This window comes from Arvicola amphibius, chromosome 9 (genome assembly GCF_903992535.2).
Source record: "Arvicola amphibius chromosome 9, mArvAmp1.2, whole genome shotgun sequence".
Classification (NCBI taxonomy): Eukaryota; Metazoa; Chordata; class Mammalia; order Rodentia; family Cricetidae; genus Arvicola; species Arvicola amphibius.
In genome coordinates, this window is record NC_052055.2 from 104,489,698 (window position 1) to 104,511,164 (window position 21,467).

Genomic DNA, 21,467 nt, shown 5'->3' on the forward strand with positions numbered 1-21,467 from the left:
TACTAGGTTTCAACCATTTATTTTTGAGATGTCTTTCTTCTGTTTTGCCCAGGATATCCTCAAACTCAACATCGTCCTGTTCACCTGCACCACACCCTGCATCTGAAGTGCAAAGATTTATGGGTGTGCCCCTGTGGGGGCTTACTCATTAATATTTACATTTTTATTTACTCTTTTTTTAAAAAATATTTATTTATTTATTATGTATACAATATTCTGTCTGTGTGTATGTTTGCAGACCAGAAGAGGGCACCAGACCCCATTACAGATGGCTGTGAGCCACCATGTGGTTGCTGGGAATTGAACTCAGGACCTTTGGAAGAGCAGGCAATGCTCTTAACCTCTGAGCCATCTCTCCAGCCCTTTTATTTACTCTTAAAGACAGGGTCTTTCTATGTAGTTCTGGCTGTCCAGGAGGTCGGCCTGCCTCTGCCGCCAGAGGGTTAGGATTAGAAAAGGTCTTGTTCTGTAGTCCTGGTGGGGCTGGTAGTTCCAACAAAGCACAGGCTTGCCTTGAGCTCATGGTAATCCTCCTGCCTTTGCCTTCCAAGTACCGGGATTAGTGTTCTACCAAACTCAGTTTAAGATATAACCTTTTAGTTTGTTAAAAGGTTTAATGAAATTTAGTTAACGAAATGTTTTTATTTCATTTGTGTGCACGTGTGTCAATATGCTTGTGTCCTGCTCTGCATAGCTTCCAGAAATGGGTTCTCCTCTACCATGTGGGTGGGCTCTGCAGTTCATCATGCTCGGTGACAGGATTCTTTAACCACTGATTCATCTCACCAGCCCTCAATAACCTTTGATTGAATGTCATGAATATAAAATGCACTTGTTCTATTTTTTGTGTGTGTGTTATTTTCCATATATGTCTGTGTGAGGGTGTCAGGTCCCCTGGAACTGAAGTCAGATAGTTGTGAGCTGTCATATGGGTACTGGGAACTAAACCTGGGTCCTCTGGAAAACTAGTGAGCGAGCCTTAACTGCTGAGCTTCTCTCCAGCCCTGTTTTCATTTCCCCCTATATGATGCACTCATTCCTGCATGACTTCTCATGCCACACCTTCCAAAGTGAGCCCATTCAAATGGAGCAGACATTTCAACTATCAAGCACTAGCTGTGTCAAGCACCTTGAGATACACAAGGGATCACTGGCTTTTGTCTGCGACCCCAGCTTTTGTGTCAGGTTAAGTCTCATGTAGCCTGCTTGGGTTATGAAAAGAATACGAGGCAAATTTCTCTAGTTCTAGTTGTTAGATATTGGGTTTGGTGGTGGTTGTTTAAGTTTTCTCTCCACCCTTAGGGGAAGTTCCTTAAGCAGGAAGTCCCTGAGACTCATCAGATTCACTAGGTTCTTCCTGCCAGAGTAAGCAATAAAGACTGAGTCCCTCTCAGACTAAGTGAAGCTGAGCTGCAGACTGAGGAGAAAAGCTACAAGGATTGAGATCAGCTAAGATGCCTGGAAGAGGTTCACAATCAAGGCACCGGGGAGGGACACTCTACAATTTGTTGAGCTGCTTGCAGGCTGTGCAGTGTCCTCCAAGTTCTGAGCTTTGTGAGTGGTCATGCATGCTTCAGTGGGTTTTGGTGATACAGCTCGTGGGTTCCCCAACCTTACCTCACCAGCTAGTTTAGTCATACAACAGTGGTGCATAAATACATAAAATATAACACCAAAAGTGTAAAACTTAATATGAAACTTCCCAACTTCCATTTCCAATGCCAATTCTAGCTAGATGTTTATTAAATTACATAGACTCTGGCTAATTTTGGTGTGATGATTTTGTTTGCCAAGCTTTTTTTTTTTTCTTTTCTTTTTTGTTTTTTGAGACAGGGTTTCCCTGTAGTTTCTAGAGCCTGTCCTGGAACTAGCTCTTGTAGACCAGGCTGGCCTCGAACTCAGAGATCCGCCTGCCTCTGCCTCCTGAGTGCCGGGTATTAAAGGCGTGCGCCACCACCGCCCAGCAGCTTTTTTTTTTAAAAAATAAAATTCATTACAGCATTTGAGAGGCAAAGGTAGATGAATGTTCATGAGTTCAAGGTCAACCTGGTATAGTTTCCAGGACAGCCAGAGCTACATAGTGAGTCCCTGTCTTGAAAATAAAGTTTATTAAAATAAATGTAATACTATTTTTTTAAAAGATTAATTTATTGGGCTGGAGAGATGGCTCAGAGATTAAGAGCACTGGCTGCTCTTCCAGAGGTCCTGAGTTCAGTTCCCAGCAACCACATGGTAACTCATAACCATCTATAATGAGATCTGGTGCCCTCTTCTGGTGTGTATGCAGGCATGCAGGCTAAATGAAAATATAAAAAAGATTAATTTATTAAGTATACAGTATTGTCTCCTATATGCCTATAGGCCAGAAGAGGGCACCAGACCTCATTACAAATGGTTGTGCGCCACCTCTACAGCCCGTAAAAGCAAGAGGGCAAGGGCAAATAGGCCATACTGGATTCCTATATACAGAAAGGTAAACAGAATGTGAGGGGAGATAAACAAACTGAATGTATGAATCATTTCGAGAAATGAATTTGTATAAAATTGCCTACTGGAATGCTAATGTAGGGTTGCTTTATTTTTATGAGAATTTAACTAATGCTAACCTAACCTGCTCCTCCTGCTCCTACCTCCTCAATGCAATATGCATGGTAGGCAAGCCTCTACCAACTGAGCGACAACGCGAGCCCCAAGTCTTACTAGTTTATACTTAGCAGCCATTGTTATAAAAATGTCAAGCTATTTTCACTTTAGAAAACAAAAGCCACCAAAGCAAACTATAAAGCATTAGTATCTTTATTACGGCACAATGCAATACTTTATACAGTGAGTCATCTGAAGGTACAAACAGTTTATGTACAATACACAGACAGCCTGAACAGAAAAAACAGGTATAATTCAAAAATCCAGAGTTATCTGAAACTGGAAAATATTTTCTCTGTAGAAAATAGTAAAAATGATAACATTTCCCAATAAGCCCATTTAAACCAAACAACAGCTAAATTATACATATAAATATTGTTTAGATTCTGGGATACAGACGAAACCTGTCTTCATTTGTTCAGAGAGCTATGCTTTACTCAGAGTGTGTAAATGAGATTCCTATAGCTTTCCCTTCACTGTTTGATTTATGGCAGATCATTTTTCCATAGGCTAATCCATCGTCCAAAAGGTTTTAGCCTCTTCCCCTGAAGGACAGCATGTCCTGCCATCAGCTCGCTACGAAAGATTTCACTAAAGCATGCCCAGTGATTGGGCAAAAACAAAATTTATATAAGCCACAGTCATCAACAAAGAAAAAAATCCAAAAGAATTCCAAGCACCATCTGGTCAGAGTGGAAAACTGAATCTGAAGCAGATTTGGTAATCAGGAGCCCTGTGGTGCTGGGCCGGATGCTGAGTTCTTCAGTTCCTTGAAAGCAACAACTTCAAATGGCACAGCTTGTTTTAGAATTCTCTAATGGTGATAACTTTTGAATATTGAAGCAGCCTAACAGAAACAGATCTTATGCTGTGGCTTAAGATCTAGGCCACTGAGAAAACTGTCCCATTCTGCCTCCTAAAAGCCCCAGACTGCCCACTAGCAGATACAGTCCCTTGAAGAGTCATGACTCAGAGTGGTCACCATTTAAAGCAAGCTTCCTCCTGCTTCCTCACTTGTGAAGATGAAGAGATTCCTTTATTGTGGCTTTTTGGAAATATTTTTTGTTTTGTTTTGAGACAGGGTTTCTCTATGTAGCTTTGGGGCTGTCCTGGAACTCACTGTAGACCAGGCTGGCCTTGAACTCAGAGATCCGCCTGCCTCTGCCTCCCTAGTGCTAGGATTAACGGCGTGTGCTACCACCACCGGACCTGAAAAGTTCTTCAGCAATAAGAACTGAGCTCTCTTCCCTTTAATTACTTCCTGGCAAATTAATCTTCTAAAAGAAGGGCACAAGCACTTAAATACCATGTATCTAGTCTTATTACTGATGAAAAAAACTTCAGACATTTGGAACCTCACTTTAAAGACACTGGCTCCTATGAAAATGTACTTCTATATACACTATGGAGAATTCACTGGAACACACGTCACCTTCTGAGAAACAAGACTATGCGGAGACACTATGCAGAGATCTATACTGTCTGCGTTCCACTCCCCACATCCAGAGCTTGCCACATACTGTTCAAATCAGCTAAGTCTGATAGGCACTGAAAGGCACTGTTCAGCATCAAACCTCAGCACACACATACAGACACTAGCGACTGTCAAGAGGCCAGGAGGGGGAAAATCCTTGACGTGTGGTCCTCCAGAGACTGAGGCAGCCATCCCTTACGGATTTTCTTTGGAGGACGTTACTGAGAGATATTCTGGGGAGTAGAGATGGAGTTTAGTTGTAGGGTGTGTGCACACTCGCACGTGAGGCTCTGAGATCAGGCCCCAGTGAGCGCGCACACACAAAGATGAACCTGCAAAGTCAACACGTAAGGATAGACAGATCCACGGCCGGCTTTACTTTGTAGAATTAGACACTGTGTTGGAAAATGATGAACTGGGTTCCTACGAGGACAGCTCATGATATTAGATCAAACGGTCCAGAGCCCATCTCTCTACAAGGAATGGGGGCTGAGCAAATGATCAAAAAGGAAGGAAGCACTGGGGGCTTTGACAGGGGGCAGGGCACTGGGGTCCACAGTGTGAACAGTTCCTTCTAGCCTCTACTCACTGACCAAACGCTTTACTAAAACTCCGCTTCTGGCCTTTGTTGCCACCTCCGGGTCGCTGTCCTCTGAAGTTTTTATTTCCTCCTCGCTGCCCCTGCCCCCTGAAGTTCCTGCTTCCACCCCGCTGTCCTCTGAATGCACCGCGGTTGCCATCACGCTGACCCCTGCCACCTCGATATCCATCCACGGGTCCTTCCAGCTCCGGCTGCTCCGTGGCCACACTGAGCTGCCAGCGTCTTGAATCATGCCACTTCTCCTGCAGTAGAAGGTTTGTTCCATGATTTTATGAAATTTGGTAAAGCCACAAGAAAAACTGTTGCCATGTCTCCAAGGAACAAGCTGTTAAAAAGGTGCTTAAAAGCTGCTTGTGCCAAGCATGAGCCCCCAAAGCCATGGAGCAGTGGGGACAGGTCTGCTGGAGGGACGGCCTGCACTCCCCATCTGAAATTTCATTGTAGCTGTGCTGTAGCTCTCTGAGCATACTCGTCACACAGTGCTAGGAAGCACAGCACAGGCAAGTGTGCAGGGAAGCATGGGCACAGAGCAGCTGGACAGACACTGGGTCCACCTTCAGGGAGGAGCAAGGCAGGCCAGCTTTGTGTGGCCCACATTCTCGGCTTTCAGAATGAATACGGTATGATTTGGGTCTACAAACACTAAATATAAAAGAAAATACCTGTATTTCTGTGACTGCTTCAGTGCGGACATCAAAACAAACTCCCTAGAAAGCAAAGCAGGAAGAGTTAGTCGAACCAACACACAGATACTGCCAAATACAAAGAAAGCTGTAAAGGAAACAGCAGATACTGACGCTACATAACCAGAATATGGCTAACATATGCTCCTAAAAAGAGGAGCAGGAGGTAGAGAAATGCTCCAAATGGGACCAGGATACCACCATGCTAACCCATATTCAGGAAGACACAATGAAAAGCGGAAAATTATATTGCTGATGTCTAGTTTTTCATAATTCAGTTTTCTGTGAGAACAGGAGAATAATTTAATATAATACATATAATTTATATGGTATGATCCTTTTAATAAGCACTTTCCTTTTCAGTTCGGAAGCCACTAACAGCACAGTTCCAAACTACTCCTATACTAGCAGTGTGAGCTACACTTCCCACCCCACCCAGAAATTTACCCAGTCACAGCATAGGCGTCAGACAGTTCCCCGACATTCGTGGGGGCATTCAGATAGGTCACAGGGATTAAGGCCTTCATTGTAAGCAATCAGAGGAAGGGAAAATTCACCAGGGTGAATATTATGCCTAAGAACTCTGCCATACAGGTAAGGACTCCTCTAATGAATTGTATACTGAGCCTGGGAAGCTGCACTGAGAGTCAAAGCTAAGCCTAAAGACTCACTGTGGAGAGTTAGACACAGTAAGCAACCACAGTCAGGCCCTAGGGAGAATAAGGCACAGGGTGCTTGGTATCCCCATAGTAAAGGGTAGGAGAGGTGGCGATGTGGAGCTGGTAAGCAGAACAAGCCGACCCCCAGCTTAGGCTCATGCATTTCCTAATACTGGAGCTCTGGGTTTCCATGTACATCTCTGTGTGTGACCATCAAGGATCCCTTAGTCAAAACCAGTTCCCCAATAATACTTATCTGCCCTTTATATTCTCATTTTCCCATTAAGGTACAGCGATAACTACACAACACAGTTTGGGTTGGAGACAGCACCACGGGAGAGGACACATCCTGGTTACCATGCTAACCACCAAACTAAGCTGTGGCCCCACACTCACCAGTTTTCCTTTGAGGAAGACCATCCCCCTCACTTTCGCATCAATGCCCTCGCCCAGCTGCTCCTTAAGTTCTTTCCAAGCATAGCTAATGTTGGGCATCTCAATCGAGCACTGTAGGATCATGGTGACAAAGCCCTTAGGGGAGAGAGGAGCATAAAAGTTAAGTCTTGAAAAGCCAATCAGTGTCCTCAACACTTGCTCTGAGGAGGGAAGGGTTCTGGGGGAGGCTCTCCCCGACAGTGCACCCCCCAGCCACACAGAGTGGGCGCAGGTAGACTGACGGGGAGCAGCGATGTCAGTATCAGTCACCACTTTTCTCAAGAGTCTGCACCGGCGGGGACTGGTTGAAGCACAGGGAATCTGTGTACATCTTTTGCCACACGGGTCTACAATTACTTCCTCAAAAACAGGAAACTTCATTGTATCAAAAGAATTCACCATTTCATTCAGGACAGTGGGTTTGCACTCGGTTTTAGAACATTTTAATTCGTTTGTTTCCCTGTGAGCTTGCCTGTAGAGGCTAGAGAGCAGGTGCAGAAATACTCTCTCCTTTACTATGTGGATCCTGTGGTTGTCAGGCTCGGCAGCAGGCCATTTATGTATTGGCCTTCTCCTCCCAATCCATCCCCGGGAAACATTGATCTGTTTTGTCCTATTAAGTTTGTTTTTAATTAGGAAAATAGCTAAACACACCTCCTAAAGGTAAAGCCAATCAGGAAGTTCAAATGAACTCTTTTAGTCTTGCTTATGCCATTTTATAAAGTACCCCAAATTTACCGCTTGTGAGTTGATCAAGGAGCGCTGGTCGACTGATGTGGCCCCGGAAATGTGGGCCAGCGCGGCTGCCAGGGCCTCTACAGCTCCCTTCTCCTCAATCAGCTTTTCAGCTGACTGCTTGAAGTGGCTGATGGCGGTGGGAGGCACAGAATCCAAAAGCCTGCGGTTTGAGAGTGAATTTGTTAGAGAATAATGAATACAAGCAACACTACAATAGCTGAAAATAAATAGGCTTTCAAATGGACATCGGCACAACTAGGAGTGTAGCTGAACTGGCATGAAGGCAAGTCCTGGGTTTAATCCTAGCACTGCAGAAACTGGAGGTGCTGCCGTGTGCCTTAGGCACTTAGGAGGTGGAGACAGGAGGATCGGAAGTACACGGTCATCTACCACATTGCGTTCCAGGCTCTCTCGGGACAGAAGACTGTCTCAGTATAAGATACAATGAGGTCCAAGAGCGCATTTGTTTCCTTTTGTTGTGCTCTTTGGGACAGGGTCTTACGATATCCACCTGGAACTGGCTATATAATCTCATCCTCCTGTCAGGAGGGATTCCAGGTGTGCATCACCATGCTCAGCCCCATACCACAACAGTATACAGTGTTGAACTTACATGTTACTTTTAGAACTAGACAAAACTATAGCTGCTTATATTCTGAAATCTTAACAAGTGCTCTGCATTGGTTATTGAGATGTTATTTGCTGGAGGATAGCCACTGTCTCGGCAGTATCAAAGCAGCGTATCTGTGTGCTGTGCAGAGTGAGCTGAACTGGCAGCCAGCACTCTAAAGGACACTCTTACACACTACTAGAACCTGCCTCTTCGTCACTAACCCTGTACTCCACAGGGCCCCCATCTTAGGACACTTAAGGAAAACCTGCTGTGAAAACTCTGTAAAACGCTGTTTGGGAAAGACTCTCAAGCTCTCAGACACTGACAGCCAGCACTTTCACTGCTCATGGGCTCCCTATCTACTCATTACCCCTCACACTGCGTGCTTCAGTAGAGACCAACTTCCTAAACTCCCAGGTAAGCTGCAAGGGTGACTGACTACAGCACCACTCAGCCACTGTTCCCTAGGTAACACTACCAGATATGGCTCAAGGCAAACATCTTCTGCACTCCTGGCCACTGCTCTTCAGGCAAGCTCCGGTCAGGTGAGGCCTCAAGTCACTTCCAAGGTCCTGGGAAGCTGCTTTTAGGCTCCCTCTCCATCTGCACACTGTCAATTTACACCACTCACTTCCTGAGCCCTGAGACTGCCAACATCCAGCCCCGGCTTGGGGCTGCAATAGACAACTGTTCACCATCCTGACTTAAGTGCAAACTGCAGACTTCTGGGGCCCTGACCCCTCTGCCTGTTGTAACACGAGCATGTCACACATCTACAGGGTAACCGTGTTGCACTCTGAGCTCAGCAGAAGCACATGCAGAACAGATTTTGGCTCACACAACTTTTACTCTACTCACTCCCAGACTATGATGCACAGGGAACACAGCAAGAAATCCTAATCTGCTGAAAATCTTTCTGCCTACAGGATGATCCTACACCGCGATGCCACTACCAATACAACCTTCATGAGAAACAGCTGAGCAAGCCCTGCACTCGTCAGCTTTCACTCTATCTCAAGAGGAACACACGAATGCAGATCTGGAATGTTGCCTGTGATCCCAACTAACCAGGCACAAGGTGGGAAACATCCTTAAAATGTCCAACACAAACCCAACTACAGAGAGCAGCGCCCCTGAGAAACAGGCAGGGATGACAAGAAACATGGAAGTTTATTCTATCAAGTTGGCTGTTTTGTATAAAGCAACTGGTTATATTAACGCTTTGGAAGGAATACAGAAACTTTCAAAGGTCCAAGAAGCAGCATTGAAACAGACTGTGGTGATGGTGGAGAACGCACCTGATGGCATCTTTGCTGGAGGCCTTTATTATTTCTGTTGCAGAAGGAACACCTACCCGCTTAAATTTAATTCCCTAAAAGAAAACAAACCACAACTTCATGTATAAGGATTACAGCTTTTGAGATTAAGTAAGTTATTTCTTTGGTTTTTTATTGTGTAATACAGTGTTCTGCTTGCATACCAGAAGAGGGCACCAAATCTTATTATAGATGGTTATGAGCCACCACGTGATTGCTGGGATTTGAACTCCAGATCTATGGAAGAGCAGGCAGTGCTCTTACCTGCTGAGCCGTCTCTCCAGCCCAAGTAACTTATTTCTTAAGTCTACCAAATAATCCACTTTACTCCGTGCCTATCTGTCTCTGGTTTCCAGGACTCTGAGCCTATGGGTTTGGGGACAGAATGCATCCCACAGGTGAACGCCCACCTCACCACCTCTCATCAGGGACACCACTTCGCCACTGCAGGCAATGGACTCCCGTTCATATCAGACCCACCACTCTCTGCTCTGTGTGGCAGGCACTAACTGAAGCACACCCAATGCAAGGAGAGAGCAGCTAAGGTCTTCCTAGAGGAATCATCCATAAATATTATCATTTCTCTAAGAATATTTAGCCTCAAACTCATGGTGATCCTCCTGCCTCAGTGTTGTAGGTCCACCTACCACACTCCAGTTCCCTTTATCCTTCTAATGCTCTTCCCCACCATCCCTTCTCCACACTCTAACCGCAAGTATTTCTGGTCATGTTCATGCTATTGTCCAAGAATTACCTTTCAAATATAAGAAATGCACCATTACTTTCAAGTGCAAGTTATTAGCCTTCTACCATGGGAAGCCCGTATCTAAGACACTTTCAGCCATGGTCCTAAAGACTGACCTTGCCTTCAGAATTTAGCATGTATCCAGTTCAAGTTAGAAAATCACTTTACCGCTTTCTGCTCCACTTGCACTAACTGGTACTCTTCCTTGTGCTGATAAAAGCAGATGCAAACCCCTGTCCTTCCAGCTCTGCCTGTCCGCCCTGAACGGTGAATGTACGACTCCACATCCTGTGGAAACCAAGCACATGAGTGATAAAAATAAGATAATGCAGCACGCACAGGTCAGTGAGTGAGACTGAGTCTCAAAGCCTCCCCAACAGTGCTCCGTATCCTGTGCACAAACATTCCAAGGGTACGTGTATTGCCAAGCCTCAAGTGGCTGCAGTAAAAGTATTAAAATTTATTTTAACAATACGTCAAGTCTTTTTAAAAACTTGCTAGCAAGTTAGACTATATCTATATACAACAACAAGACATGGGACCAGCCTAGATGTCCAACAAAGAATGGATAAGGAAAATGTCTACAGGCACAATGAATTTTACTATATTACAAAATATGCAACGATGAAATTGCAGGAAAATGGAAAAAACCGACTTGGAAGACAAACATTGAATGTTCTTTCTTACATGCAGAGACTTTCTACCTACCCACCCACCCACAAACCCACCGAAACTAACTGAGACTTCAGAAAAGGAAAGACCCTACGAGAAAAGGTTTACCTGAGAGGTGGGGAGACTGCTGGAAGACACTAAATGAAGGGGGGCGGAGAGGATTGAGGGTGAAAGGTAGAAATCAGAAACGGGGGCAGACATCTAAAGACACACGCCTAAGTCCTATCACTGCAAAACACTACATAAAAACAAGTTACCAACAGGTTATTATATTCTCTTCTGCAAGCCTTCAAGATCTAAAGTACATAATAAAAAAACTACAAAAGTAAATAAACAGCCGGACAAGGTAGTAAATGGTTGGCCAGAAACTGTCAAACCATCAAACACAGAATATTGGAAAGAAAGGTGTATGTTACCATGACCGACAGCCAATTTACAGAAAACCACATAAAAGTCAAGGAAGTAACTTTTAGTACCCCAAAAACCAAAAGCAATGTTTTATTCTTGTTTAGGAAAAGAACAAAAACAAAGCAAAAGCCTTACTTTTGGTGGGCAGCTTTGGACAACCAAGTCAACCTCAGGGATGTCTAATCCACGTGCAGCAACATTGGTCGCCACCAAAACTCCAAAACTGCCATTTCGGAAACCTTTCAGGGTGATTTCCCTTTGCTTCTGTGGAATGTCGCCGTGCAACGACTGGGCATCCTGGCAAAGACATAAACTAACCTAAGAATACAAACCCACCACACCACCCTCCACGAAGTCCAAGAGCTCAATCTGGAGATAGTCCTTCCAAAAACATTAGTCAAAAACAGATGCCTTCTTACATCAGCGACTTAGATGGAAAAACCTTCAACTGCCTGCAGCCCTCAGCCCAATATCAACTGTTTCCAACTACACTCTCCGAGGCTGAGAAACCCCCGAGAGACTATGAGTGTAGCTTTCACGAGAACCAGCACCTGCACGGCAGGACTGATCAATGACATAAACCCCAACCATTAGAGCAGCTTCCCCAATCTAACACAACCTGTCCAAGATGAAGACTGTCTGGTGACCCAGCCTTTCTGGCACGAAAAGGAAGGACCGACCTGCTTTATGCACGAGTTCTGGGACAGTTCCTGGGCTTCTCTCTTGGTTTCGCAGAAGATGATAGTGCGACCCTGGTGACCGCTGTACACCCGGATCACATCCCCAATGACCGCTGCCCTCTCACTCCAGTGGCACTTAATCGCCAGGTGCTTTGAAGAGAAGAAACGACACTTAGTAAAGCCTTGCTGGGACCTCACGTCTCCCTTCTCAACTCTTAAATCTAATGTCGTGGTACGGGAAGTAAATGCAGGCCTTACAGGGCTGTCTGCTGCCACCACTGCTTAGAAGAAAGAAGGAAGCTAAATAAAGCAAAGTAAAGAGCAACATGGTCTGTCCCCAGGCCTCTCCTTTCTCCAAAGCTTCTTTACATTTTAACGTAATCAGGAAACGCTATCTCCCAGGCTCCTGCAGAAAACCAAGTAACTGACAAGAAAGAATTGTGTGCGCTATGCCCCTTTATCCACTTAAAATACAATCTGTACAGGCCTGTCCTTGGGTGAAATGAATTCATCTAGGTACCGGAGCCTAAGATAAAACAGATTCAAGATTTGTCAGATTGCTCTGCTCTCTAGTGGCTAAATTCTAAAAGTAATTACTTTATCTAGTTCAAATACAAGGTTTCAAGTGACTCTGAAATCAGTCTACTAGATGGTGAAATCCAGAAAGCACAGACACCATACATAAAAGAGAAAGATGCACTTTACTTGGCTCTTCATATAGACTAAGTATTTATCTGGAAAAAGAGCTTGTATTTGCTAATCTTACAACTATCAGACAGGAAACAAAATGACTGACAATTTAATACTAATCCGGCAACTAAATGAATCATTTACCTCCACAGTTATGGCTGCTTTCTGAGTCTTTTTACCAATCAGGTCCACCTGTTCGTATGTAGATTTCATGTATTTCTTAGCAACATTAAATACCCAATGAGGGCAAGTTGCAGAGAAAAGCAATGTTTGGGGGTTGTCTTCAGAATCTTTGGGGAAAAAGAAGTCAGTGTGAATAATCCAAACAAGGCTGCATACACAGTACTTCACCTCACCTGGCACCTCCAGGGTGCGTCACCATTACAACCAACCACTGGTGGCCAGCCATGCATCAAAGACACAAAAATAAAAATGCTGAATCTCCTAATATACAAAAACTGAAATAACTTGTCATCAGAAAGGATGCTCAAAGCATTGTGAAATCTATTTTGCTTTCTACTAGCCTTTGTCCTTTCTCTCACTCACACAGGAAATCTGTCCCATGAAGGAGGCCCACCAATTGGACAAGCAATCCTGGAAGTCCAGGTACCAAACAGCATGGATCTATAATTAAACAGCCTGTAACAAAACTCATAGTAGCTTTGCATTTTAAGAATCCAGAATCTGAGGCTGGTGAGATGGCTCAGAGGTTAAGAGCACTGGCCGCTGAGTTCAGTTCCCAGCAACTACATGGTGGCTCACAACCATTTGTAATGAGATCTTCTAGTGTGTAGGCATACATGTATGCAGAACACTATATATATAAAATATGTAAGTCCAAAAGAATACAGAATCCAGTGACAAGGCCTTCAGCTCAATCCTCAGCACCCCAATGACACAGCCATCTGGACTTAGGAGCACTATGGTGTTCTCAGATCCTTCAAAGGGAACAGCTGGTGGAAACATTTCAGTGCACTTCACAACTGCATCCGCAGCTCTACTTAAGGAGACCCGTGTTACAGAACCACAGCTGCTTAGAGAAAGCAGTAGATGGAAGAATAAATCATGCTCAATCACTTGACAGGGTCTGAGAAGTTAACACTGATTTATAATTAGTACACACACGCCAGGAATACACTGAAAGTTGTTAGAATAGTGTTTTGTGCTAGCAGAAAAGGAAATTTTTCTTTTACTCCGCCAAGCTTTTACCAATTGTAGAACAAACACAGGCTTTAAAAATTCCAAATCTTAGTCACAAGGTGGTGCACACCTTTAATGCCAGCACTCATGAGGCAGAGGCAGGTGGATCTCAGTGAGTTCAAGAGCAGCCTGGTCTACAAGAGCTAGTACCAGGACATTAAGGGCTACAGAGAAACCCTGTCTTAAAATTAAATAAAACAATAATCTGGGGGCTGGAGAGATGGCTCAGAGGTTATGAGCATTGCCTGCTCTTCCAAAGGTCCTGAGTTCAATTCCCAGCAACTGCATGGTGGCTCACAACCATCTGTAATGAGGTCTGGTGCCCTCTTCTGGCCTGCAGACATACACACAGACAGAATATTGTATACATAATAAATAAATATTTTTTAAAAAAAACAATAATCTATATTCTAAGTTTCCTTATCTCCTGGAAGGCAATTTCACCATGACCCTACCCTTCCATCACTCCCTTAAATTTAGAGCTTACCTTTCTTATATGCCACACATAAAATTTCTTCTACTTGATCAGCAAAACCCATATCTAACATCTGGTCAACTTCATCCAGGACAACATGTTTAAGTTTGGTGAGATCCAGCTTTCCATTCTGCAGGTGGTCTTTAATACGACCCGGGGTCCCAACCAGGATATCAATCCCACTCCGCATTCGCTCGACTATAAAAGATTCCAGCAAAAACAGTTGCTATGATTTAAAATTCCTTTTACCAGCACGGGGTGTCCATTTACATACATTTTCATTCTCAACTCTTACTAGACAGCTATAAAGTAACATGCTGCAAGTAAAAAGGGGTTTTTTTTTTGGGGGGGGTGGTTTGAAATGGCATTAATATGTAGTTCTAAACACTCTTGAGCCTAGCCCTCTTTCCTACCTCAACCTTCCCAAGTGTGTCATTTACTATGTGTAGCTAAGAAATAGGAGGAACATTCTGTAGGGTAACTGGGTATAAGAGCGAAAGACAGCACAGAAGGGCAAACACTCTAATGAGGCACAGAAACACTGGGAATGTGCGGTTCACGCACTGTGCAATACAGGAACAATAAAGAGGCCCAGGGATTACACTAGGCACCTTACATTATCTAATACAACCTTCAAAAATAGAAAAGTCAAGCAAACTTGACCACCTAATTACTATGTGATCAGTCAAGATTCAATTAAACCCAGGCCTTCCAAGGTCACTGACGATGGAAACTATACTCATCATGTGCCAATGTCTGATCCTCCTTTCAGAGATAGAGAAAGCAAGGCCCAGACCAGAATGCAGTAGGTAGGAAGAAGGGATTGCAACCTTAGCTGACGCCTCTGAAAAAGTCTGCTTGCAGCAAGAAACACAGAGGCAAAACTGGCACACTGAGCTCTGATATGCTGCAATCTTTAGGTAAATAAACACCCTAAGATTTACCTTGAATCACCCATAACCCTGCTCTTGGCCATCTTTTAAACAGTCCAGAGAGAACCCCAAAATGAGATAAAGACAGAACTCAAGTGGAGGAGGCACCCAGACAATGGCTAGCACACTTCCCTCTCTGGCTTTTGAACTGACTTACTTTGACCACCATAGGGAGTTCCACCGTAAAAGCAAGCGACCGATAGCTTTTTTGTGATGTCACTGAAGTCTTTGCTCACTTGATTTGCTAATTCTCTTGTAGGTGCGAGAACTAGTACCTGAATGAGAAAAGACAGAATTTCAAACCACTCCAGAATTCACAACGATTAACTCATCCTACTCATCTTTTTTTTTTTTTGGTTTTTCGAGACAGGGTTTCTCTGTAGCTTTGGAGCCTGTCCTGGAACTAGCTCTTGTAGACCAGGCTGGTCTCGAACTCACAGAGATCCGCCTGCCTCTGCCTCCCAAGTGCTGGGATTAAAGGCGTGCGCCACCACCGCTCGGCTACTCATCTACTTTTTAAAAAGGTTTATTTATTTCTATTTTTTTGTGTACCATGTGCATTCAGTGCCGACAAGGCTAGAAGAGGGTGCTTGTTCCTCTGCAATCCGAGGTAAATCACCAAGTGGGAGCTGGGAACCGAACCTGGGTCCTCTGGAGAAGCAGCCAGCCAGTGCTTTTAACTCTTGAGCCACCTCTCCAGCCCCATCATCCTTCTCATCGTGACATATACCCTAAACATTTATCATATGTTTTGCCATAGATATCACATGCTACATAAACAAGACCACTAAGACAGTCCCCAGGCAATATTCTAAGAGTCCGTGATCAAGCCACTTAGAAGAATGTGTTCAAATGTTTGCTACTCCGGAGAACTAAAGTTGGGGAAAACAACCTGGAGGGGCTTCACCAACATTAGCTGGAACAGTTTTCCCAGGTGCCTTATGTACTATAAAAAAGCACTTTCTACGCATTAGTCTGATTTAATTCTCAACAACCTTCGAGAGATATTGAAGAATAAACCAAAAGCCCAGGGGCCAGATGGAGGCCAAGCCTAGACTACAACTACAACTGGCAGGGCCCACGCAATCCATTCCAGATTAACAGCAAAAACTATACCCAGAAGCCATGGTACTACCTGACTTTACAACCCCAGCAACCAAGAGGCAGGTAGATCGCCATGAGCTAGAGGCCAGCCAAGTCTACATAGAGACCATGTCTCAAGTAACTAAACACCCAGGATCAAGTCTGTGAGTCCTAGGCACATCCAGCATTTTAAAGGAGATAAGACCATCATCAGTAAGCATGGGTGATCACAACCAGGACAGATTACAGTACTAGACATATAGAGTTGGTAGCCAACAATTCAAAGAATCACCCCAGCCTATGGTCAGAGAGCACAAGGACCTTGGAGGAACCCAATACTAATTAGCATATGCAAACTAGGCTCATGGGTTTTCTGGGAGCTGACCTGGGCCTAGGATGAGCTTAAGATAGTTACCTGAGGAGCACGGCCTCTCTTCCTCTCTTGTAGCCCACTCTGAAGCTTCTCAATCAAAGGGATGGCAAAGGAGAACGTCTTCCCAGTTCCTGTCCGTGCCTGGGCAATTAAGTCTTTCCCACTGTACACATGGTGGAATGTCTTGGCTTGTACAGGAAACAGGTAATTCACCCCACGAGCTGTAAACAAATCAACATGTGACTCGCATTATTGTGTTTTATTTTCAGTGTTGGGGACCTTAGATGGAAGAGGACAGAGATCACAAAAAACAAGCCAGTCTCACATTTCTAGATATTGACTTAATAACTGAATCAAAACACTAGCCTACTCCACTGTGGCAGAGATGCCTACCGGAAGAATTGGTCCCCATTCACCACAATGAAGAGAGTGAATTTAAATTCTGACACCAGGCAATCTTACCTTTGAGAAGCTTGATAGTCTCTTCAGATATGGGGAAATTAGAAAAAGCGCCTTCTTTCTGTTCCACGGGTATTTCCTATCAAAGAATAAGACCACAAAAATCAGTAACTCACAAGCAAGTGAATGAGGAAGACTCTGAAGAGTCTATTATCATACAGACTGGGGCAGAGGCTGCCAAAGCCTGGCAGTTTGATCAGCAGAACCCACTGGGCAAACAGAAAACTAACTCCACAAGTTGTCCAAATGCCATGGTACTTGCTCCAGTCCTCCAGAAAAACTGAATGTTCTTAAAAACACAAAAAAGCACTCCTAAACACATCGGTTTAAAAACCAGTCAGGGAGGGGCTGGTGAGATCACTCAGTGGGGAAAAGGCCTTGCTGTCTAAGCCTCACATGTCCGCCGAGTTCAATCTCAGACCCTACAGAGGAGAAAGAACTAATCCCTGTAAGTTTCCCCTCACCTCAACGCACCCTCTCGTCAGCTCTGTGTGCTGCACAGCAAGTTCAATGCCAGGCTGGGAACACATACAAAACCCTGTCTCAACCTGCCTTAATGCCTAATAAGGATAAAGAGGACTGGTGCATGCCTTTATTCCTAGCATTTGAGAGGCAGGAGGCAAAATACACCATGAGACTTCATCACTTAATGTGGTGCACACCTTTAATCCTAGCACTCAGGAGGCAGAGGCAGGAGGATCGATGCCAGCTTGGTCTTCAGAGTGAGCTCCAGGACAGCAAGGGCTACAGAGAAACCTTGTGTTGAAGGAGGGCGAAATCAACTCTCTGATGCAAAGTGCTACCCCAGAGCTTGTTATGCACCCCAATGTGGTGCTGACATATCAAATTTCCTATCAAAATAACATGTATGCTTAAGGCCTTGGGCTCAACATCCACTACCCAAACAATTTTAAAATGTTACAATCACATTAGCAATTATCTACTCCCCTGAAGCAAGGGACAGTCCACCTACTCTACAACTCTGTCAGCTGGTGAGACAGCAGCGGGCAAGGTGCTCAAACCAAGCCTGCCAAGTTCAGTCCCAGGACCCACATGGTGGAGGGAGCGAATGAGCTCCTGCAAGTGTTGTACACACACACACGCACACACACACACACACGCGCACACATGTACACGCGCACACATGCACACACGCACGCACTAAGAACCGATGAAAGGGAAGGCAGCCTCACCTTCTCTGTCTCACTGCCATCTTCGCCAGTAGCGTCACTCGACTCAGGATGAGAGAGTCCGTTCTTCAGGTCGGGGCTTTTCTCTCCAATGTCTCCATTTGCTTCCTTCCCTTTCTTCATCTTCTTGGGCTTAGGAACATCTGTGTCTTCCTCAGAAGGTTCCTCAGTTTTTATTTCTTTGGTTTTAGCAGAGGCCGATTTCTTGTCAAGGGGCTCCTTTTTCTTCTTGGAGGTCTTGCTTTTAGAAGCAGTGTTGTCCTGAGGTGCCTCCTCTTGCTTTTTGGTCTTCTTGGGCTTAGGGGGGTCCACATCATCTTCAGCAGGCCCTTTCTTTTTAACTGATTTGGCTTTGGAGGAAACAGTTTCTTCTGTTCTGTCTGTTGCTTCTTCAGTCTTGGATTTTGTCTTTTCTTTTTTAGTTTTCTAGAAATTAATAAAGACAGGACAGCACTGAACAAACCCACTATATTTGTGTAGAATCCACCAATTCTGGATTATTTCAGGATTACTTAGAGTTATGAAGAACACAGCTTTAGGCATTTCAACACTGTGTAAGTTAAAAAAAATCTGCCCCGAAATCATACACACAGGTAGCATGGGGATGGAGAATATTTAGGAATGTGTGTGTGTGTGTATGTGTGTGTACATGTAAACAATTCAAAAGGAGACCAGGAATTTCGAAGCAAGCAAGGTGAGGGTTACATGGAGGAGAAAGAAGGGGAAATTATTCAATTATATATTATAATTTTTAGAGACAGGATTTCATAGAACTAGCTGTCCTAGAACTCACTCTGTAGAGCAGACTGGCCTTGAATTTACAGAGATCTGCCTCTGTCTCTTTGCTTCCCAAATGTTAGAATTAAAGGTGTGTACCACTACACCTGGCTTAATGTAATTCTATTATAGTTTCAAAAGGTTTAAGAAAATTAGTTAAGAAAAAAACCCCACAGTATCTGTTTTAACTCCATTTCTTAGCACAATGGAAATATATATGTATATATAAGTCATTATAGCATGGGGGCATAAAAGAACTCCCCCCAGTACCTCTTCAGTTCATACTGGCCAATCATACAAAACTGAATTTTCCCGAAGATTCTAAGGGATCCCCAAGGCTCTAAGATACACACTACAAAAAGGGACCAAGAGCTGAGGAAACGGTTCAGGGGGCAAAATGCTTACAGTGCAAGCATGAGAACTTGAACCGGAAATTCTAGCACCCTTGTAAAAAGATGGGTTTAGGGGCACGCGCCTGTCACCCCAGTGGTGGGGCTGGAGTGGGGAGCCTAGGTTAATCAGAGGTATCCAGACTCAGAGAGAAACTCACCCCTCCCACAAAGGGTTGACCTCTAGCTTCCACACACGCAGGAGCAGGCATACCCATCCACAGGGGCACACACAGTAACAGTGACCGAGCACGGTTCAAAGTGACTATAAGAGAAACTGTTATGCCCTCAGACAGATGATCTCAAAAGTGGGTTTCTTTTCCCTCTCTGCTAAGTCCCTGTATGGCAAAAACACTCATGAAATTTATACGTTGAAGGATGAAATGAAATTCCATAAAGACACTATATAAAAAGAAAACTACTAATAAAATTCAATCTATCATTCTCATACTTAAAAAAAAAAACAGAGACTTTATTTAAATGAACATGTATTGAAAACTTGTACCAATTAGGAGTAGAGAAGCGTGGAAATAATTGAAGTAAGCTAAATTACACACACACACACCTGCCTGCCCTCCACTCGCAAATAGCCGGCCACGCCAGTGGTTCTCAAACTTCTTAAAGCCGCAACCCTTTAGTACACAGTTCCTCACGTTGTGGTGACCCCGCCAACAAAAATGATTTTCATCGCTACTTCATTACTGTGATTTGGCTACTGTAGTGAATTGGACAGCAAGTTATCTGATACTGTGGAGTCACGACCCACATGTTGAGAACCGCTGGGCTCAGGGCCGGCGCTAAGACTCAGTGATACGGCACCTGCCAACATGTGACCGGCCCAAGGTTTGCTACCTGATAACCACAAAAATCATCTTAAAAATAATGGATTATAGATAATCTCCCCGCCCCTTCAGCACGTGCTACCAAATGTGAAAATTAGTCAGAGGTAGAGTTTGGAACCTAAGCGAGTAGGCAGGTCCCTCCCTCCTGACGACGGCATGGCATAGATGAACACGCGGATGCAAACCCGGAACGCTTTGACCCATGCGTTTCCACCTTGTCCAAACCATTGCTGTTTCTTTAAAAAGCTCCTACCTAAAAAACCCCCAGAACAGCAAAAACGTCAACTAAGTCGCGCAACACAAGAGTTCTATCTAGGACAACTTCCGTTCCCTTCCACGTCTCTACTTTGATCGTTAGAGACTGTCACGTTAAATCTCCTCATCCAAGGAAGAGCGAAGGCGATTTAACCTTGCTCACAGATCCCCTCTACAAGAGGGTGTTCACTTAGCCCAACTCCAGTCCCACGACAGATCTAAACGACAAATACTAGAAAGACCTGCATCACCTCGTTTTCTGAGTTTTTTTTTTTAAGGAGGACCCGTGTGCGTGTGTCACTGAAGATGCCGCTCATGTGCCCCAGTTTCAGGCCTCTCTGTCCGCGACTCCAGTCCCCACTGTGACGCGAACAGCAAACCCCTTCCGCACTCTCAAGCCTGGCCTGTAACGCGTGGCCGGGGACGCGCCAGCCGGCTGAGCGCCGCCGAGGACCACGCGCTCCCTGCTGGGCCCGCTCTGCCCGGCGCCCCAAGTCTCACCTTGTCGCTTGACTTCGGCAGCTTCTCCATGTTCTCCTCGGCCGCGTCTGATCCCAACCTGGACTCGCTGCGGAGTTTTCCCGGCATTATTCACCACGAGCTGCTCAGGCCTACCGGCTTCCTGCACCGCGTGCAAAGGAGAGAGAGAACGCACACCGCCTCTCAGCCCGCCCTAGCGCGTCACTTCCGGAACGGGGCGCGTCCGGCGGAAGCAGCGAACACCCGAAGGCTTGGGTTCGCACGGCAGTGGATGGGATCGGTGGGTGCAGCGTGGATGCTCTCTTGGTATTCTCGTTTAACTAGAGCTGGATTCCCACCGGCCCTGTGAGATAAATACGTCTAGCCAGCTCGAACAGTATGACGACCTTGAGTCTAAGCCTGCTGCCTCCGTTTACCAAATCTGGGTTTACCCGCAGTGTTGCGATGTGTATCCTGAATCCAGTGTGGGAAACTGATGGAGGTGACAGCTAACCCCTGGTGCCTTGGTGAGCTCCAGAATTCAGGTACCAGCGATATAGCTCAGGTCTCGTGACCTGAATTTGCGATTCCTGGAATCCAGAACCGACTGCACAGTTGTTCTTTCACACGCGCGCGCCATGGCACCCAAGATATCCACTTACCCTACAATATGAAC

General features: G+C 44.9%; 1 protein-coding gene across 1 annotated transcript; it reads right to left on the bottom strand.

The window, feature by feature from the left end:
* Nucleotides 1-2,778: 2,778 nt before the first annotated feature.
* Nucleotides 2,779-21,002, bottom strand: Ddx21 (DExD-box helicase 21). The gene is made up of 15 exons (XM_038343384.1): nt 20,834-21,002; nt 18,073-18,495; nt 16,883-16,958; nt 16,463-16,641; nt 15,122-15,239; nt 14,045-14,230; nt 12,502-12,647; nt 11,668-11,817; nt 11,123-11,284; nt 10,076-10,195; nt 9,145-9,218; nt 7,234-7,393; nt 6,457-6,591; nt 5,381-5,425; nt 2,779-4,960 (listed from the first exon to the last, which is right to left on the bottom strand). The coding sequence occupies exons 1-15, from the start codon at nt 20,918-20,920 to the stop codon at nt 4,703-4,705; spliced, it is 2,319 nt and encodes a 772-aa protein (XP_038199312.1). The 5' UTR covers nt 20,921-21,002; the 3' UTR covers nt 2,779-4,702.
* Nucleotides 21,003-21,467: the final 465 nt, after the last annotated feature.

Coding starts and splice junctions, on each gene's coding strand:
- Ddx21 (XM_038343384.1), bottom strand. CDS start 20,920: ATGCCGGGAAAACTCCGCAGCGAGTCCAGGTTGGGATCAGACGCGGCC. Junction 16,959..18,072: donor ATGGCAGTGAGACAGAGAAG/GTGAGGCTGCCT, acceptor ATTCTTTGATAG/GAAATACCCGTGGAACAGAA. Junction 5,426..6,456: donor TCTTCCTCAAAGGAAAACTG/GTGAGTGTGGGG, acceptor TTTGCTTTCTAG/GGAGTTTGTTTTGATGTCCG.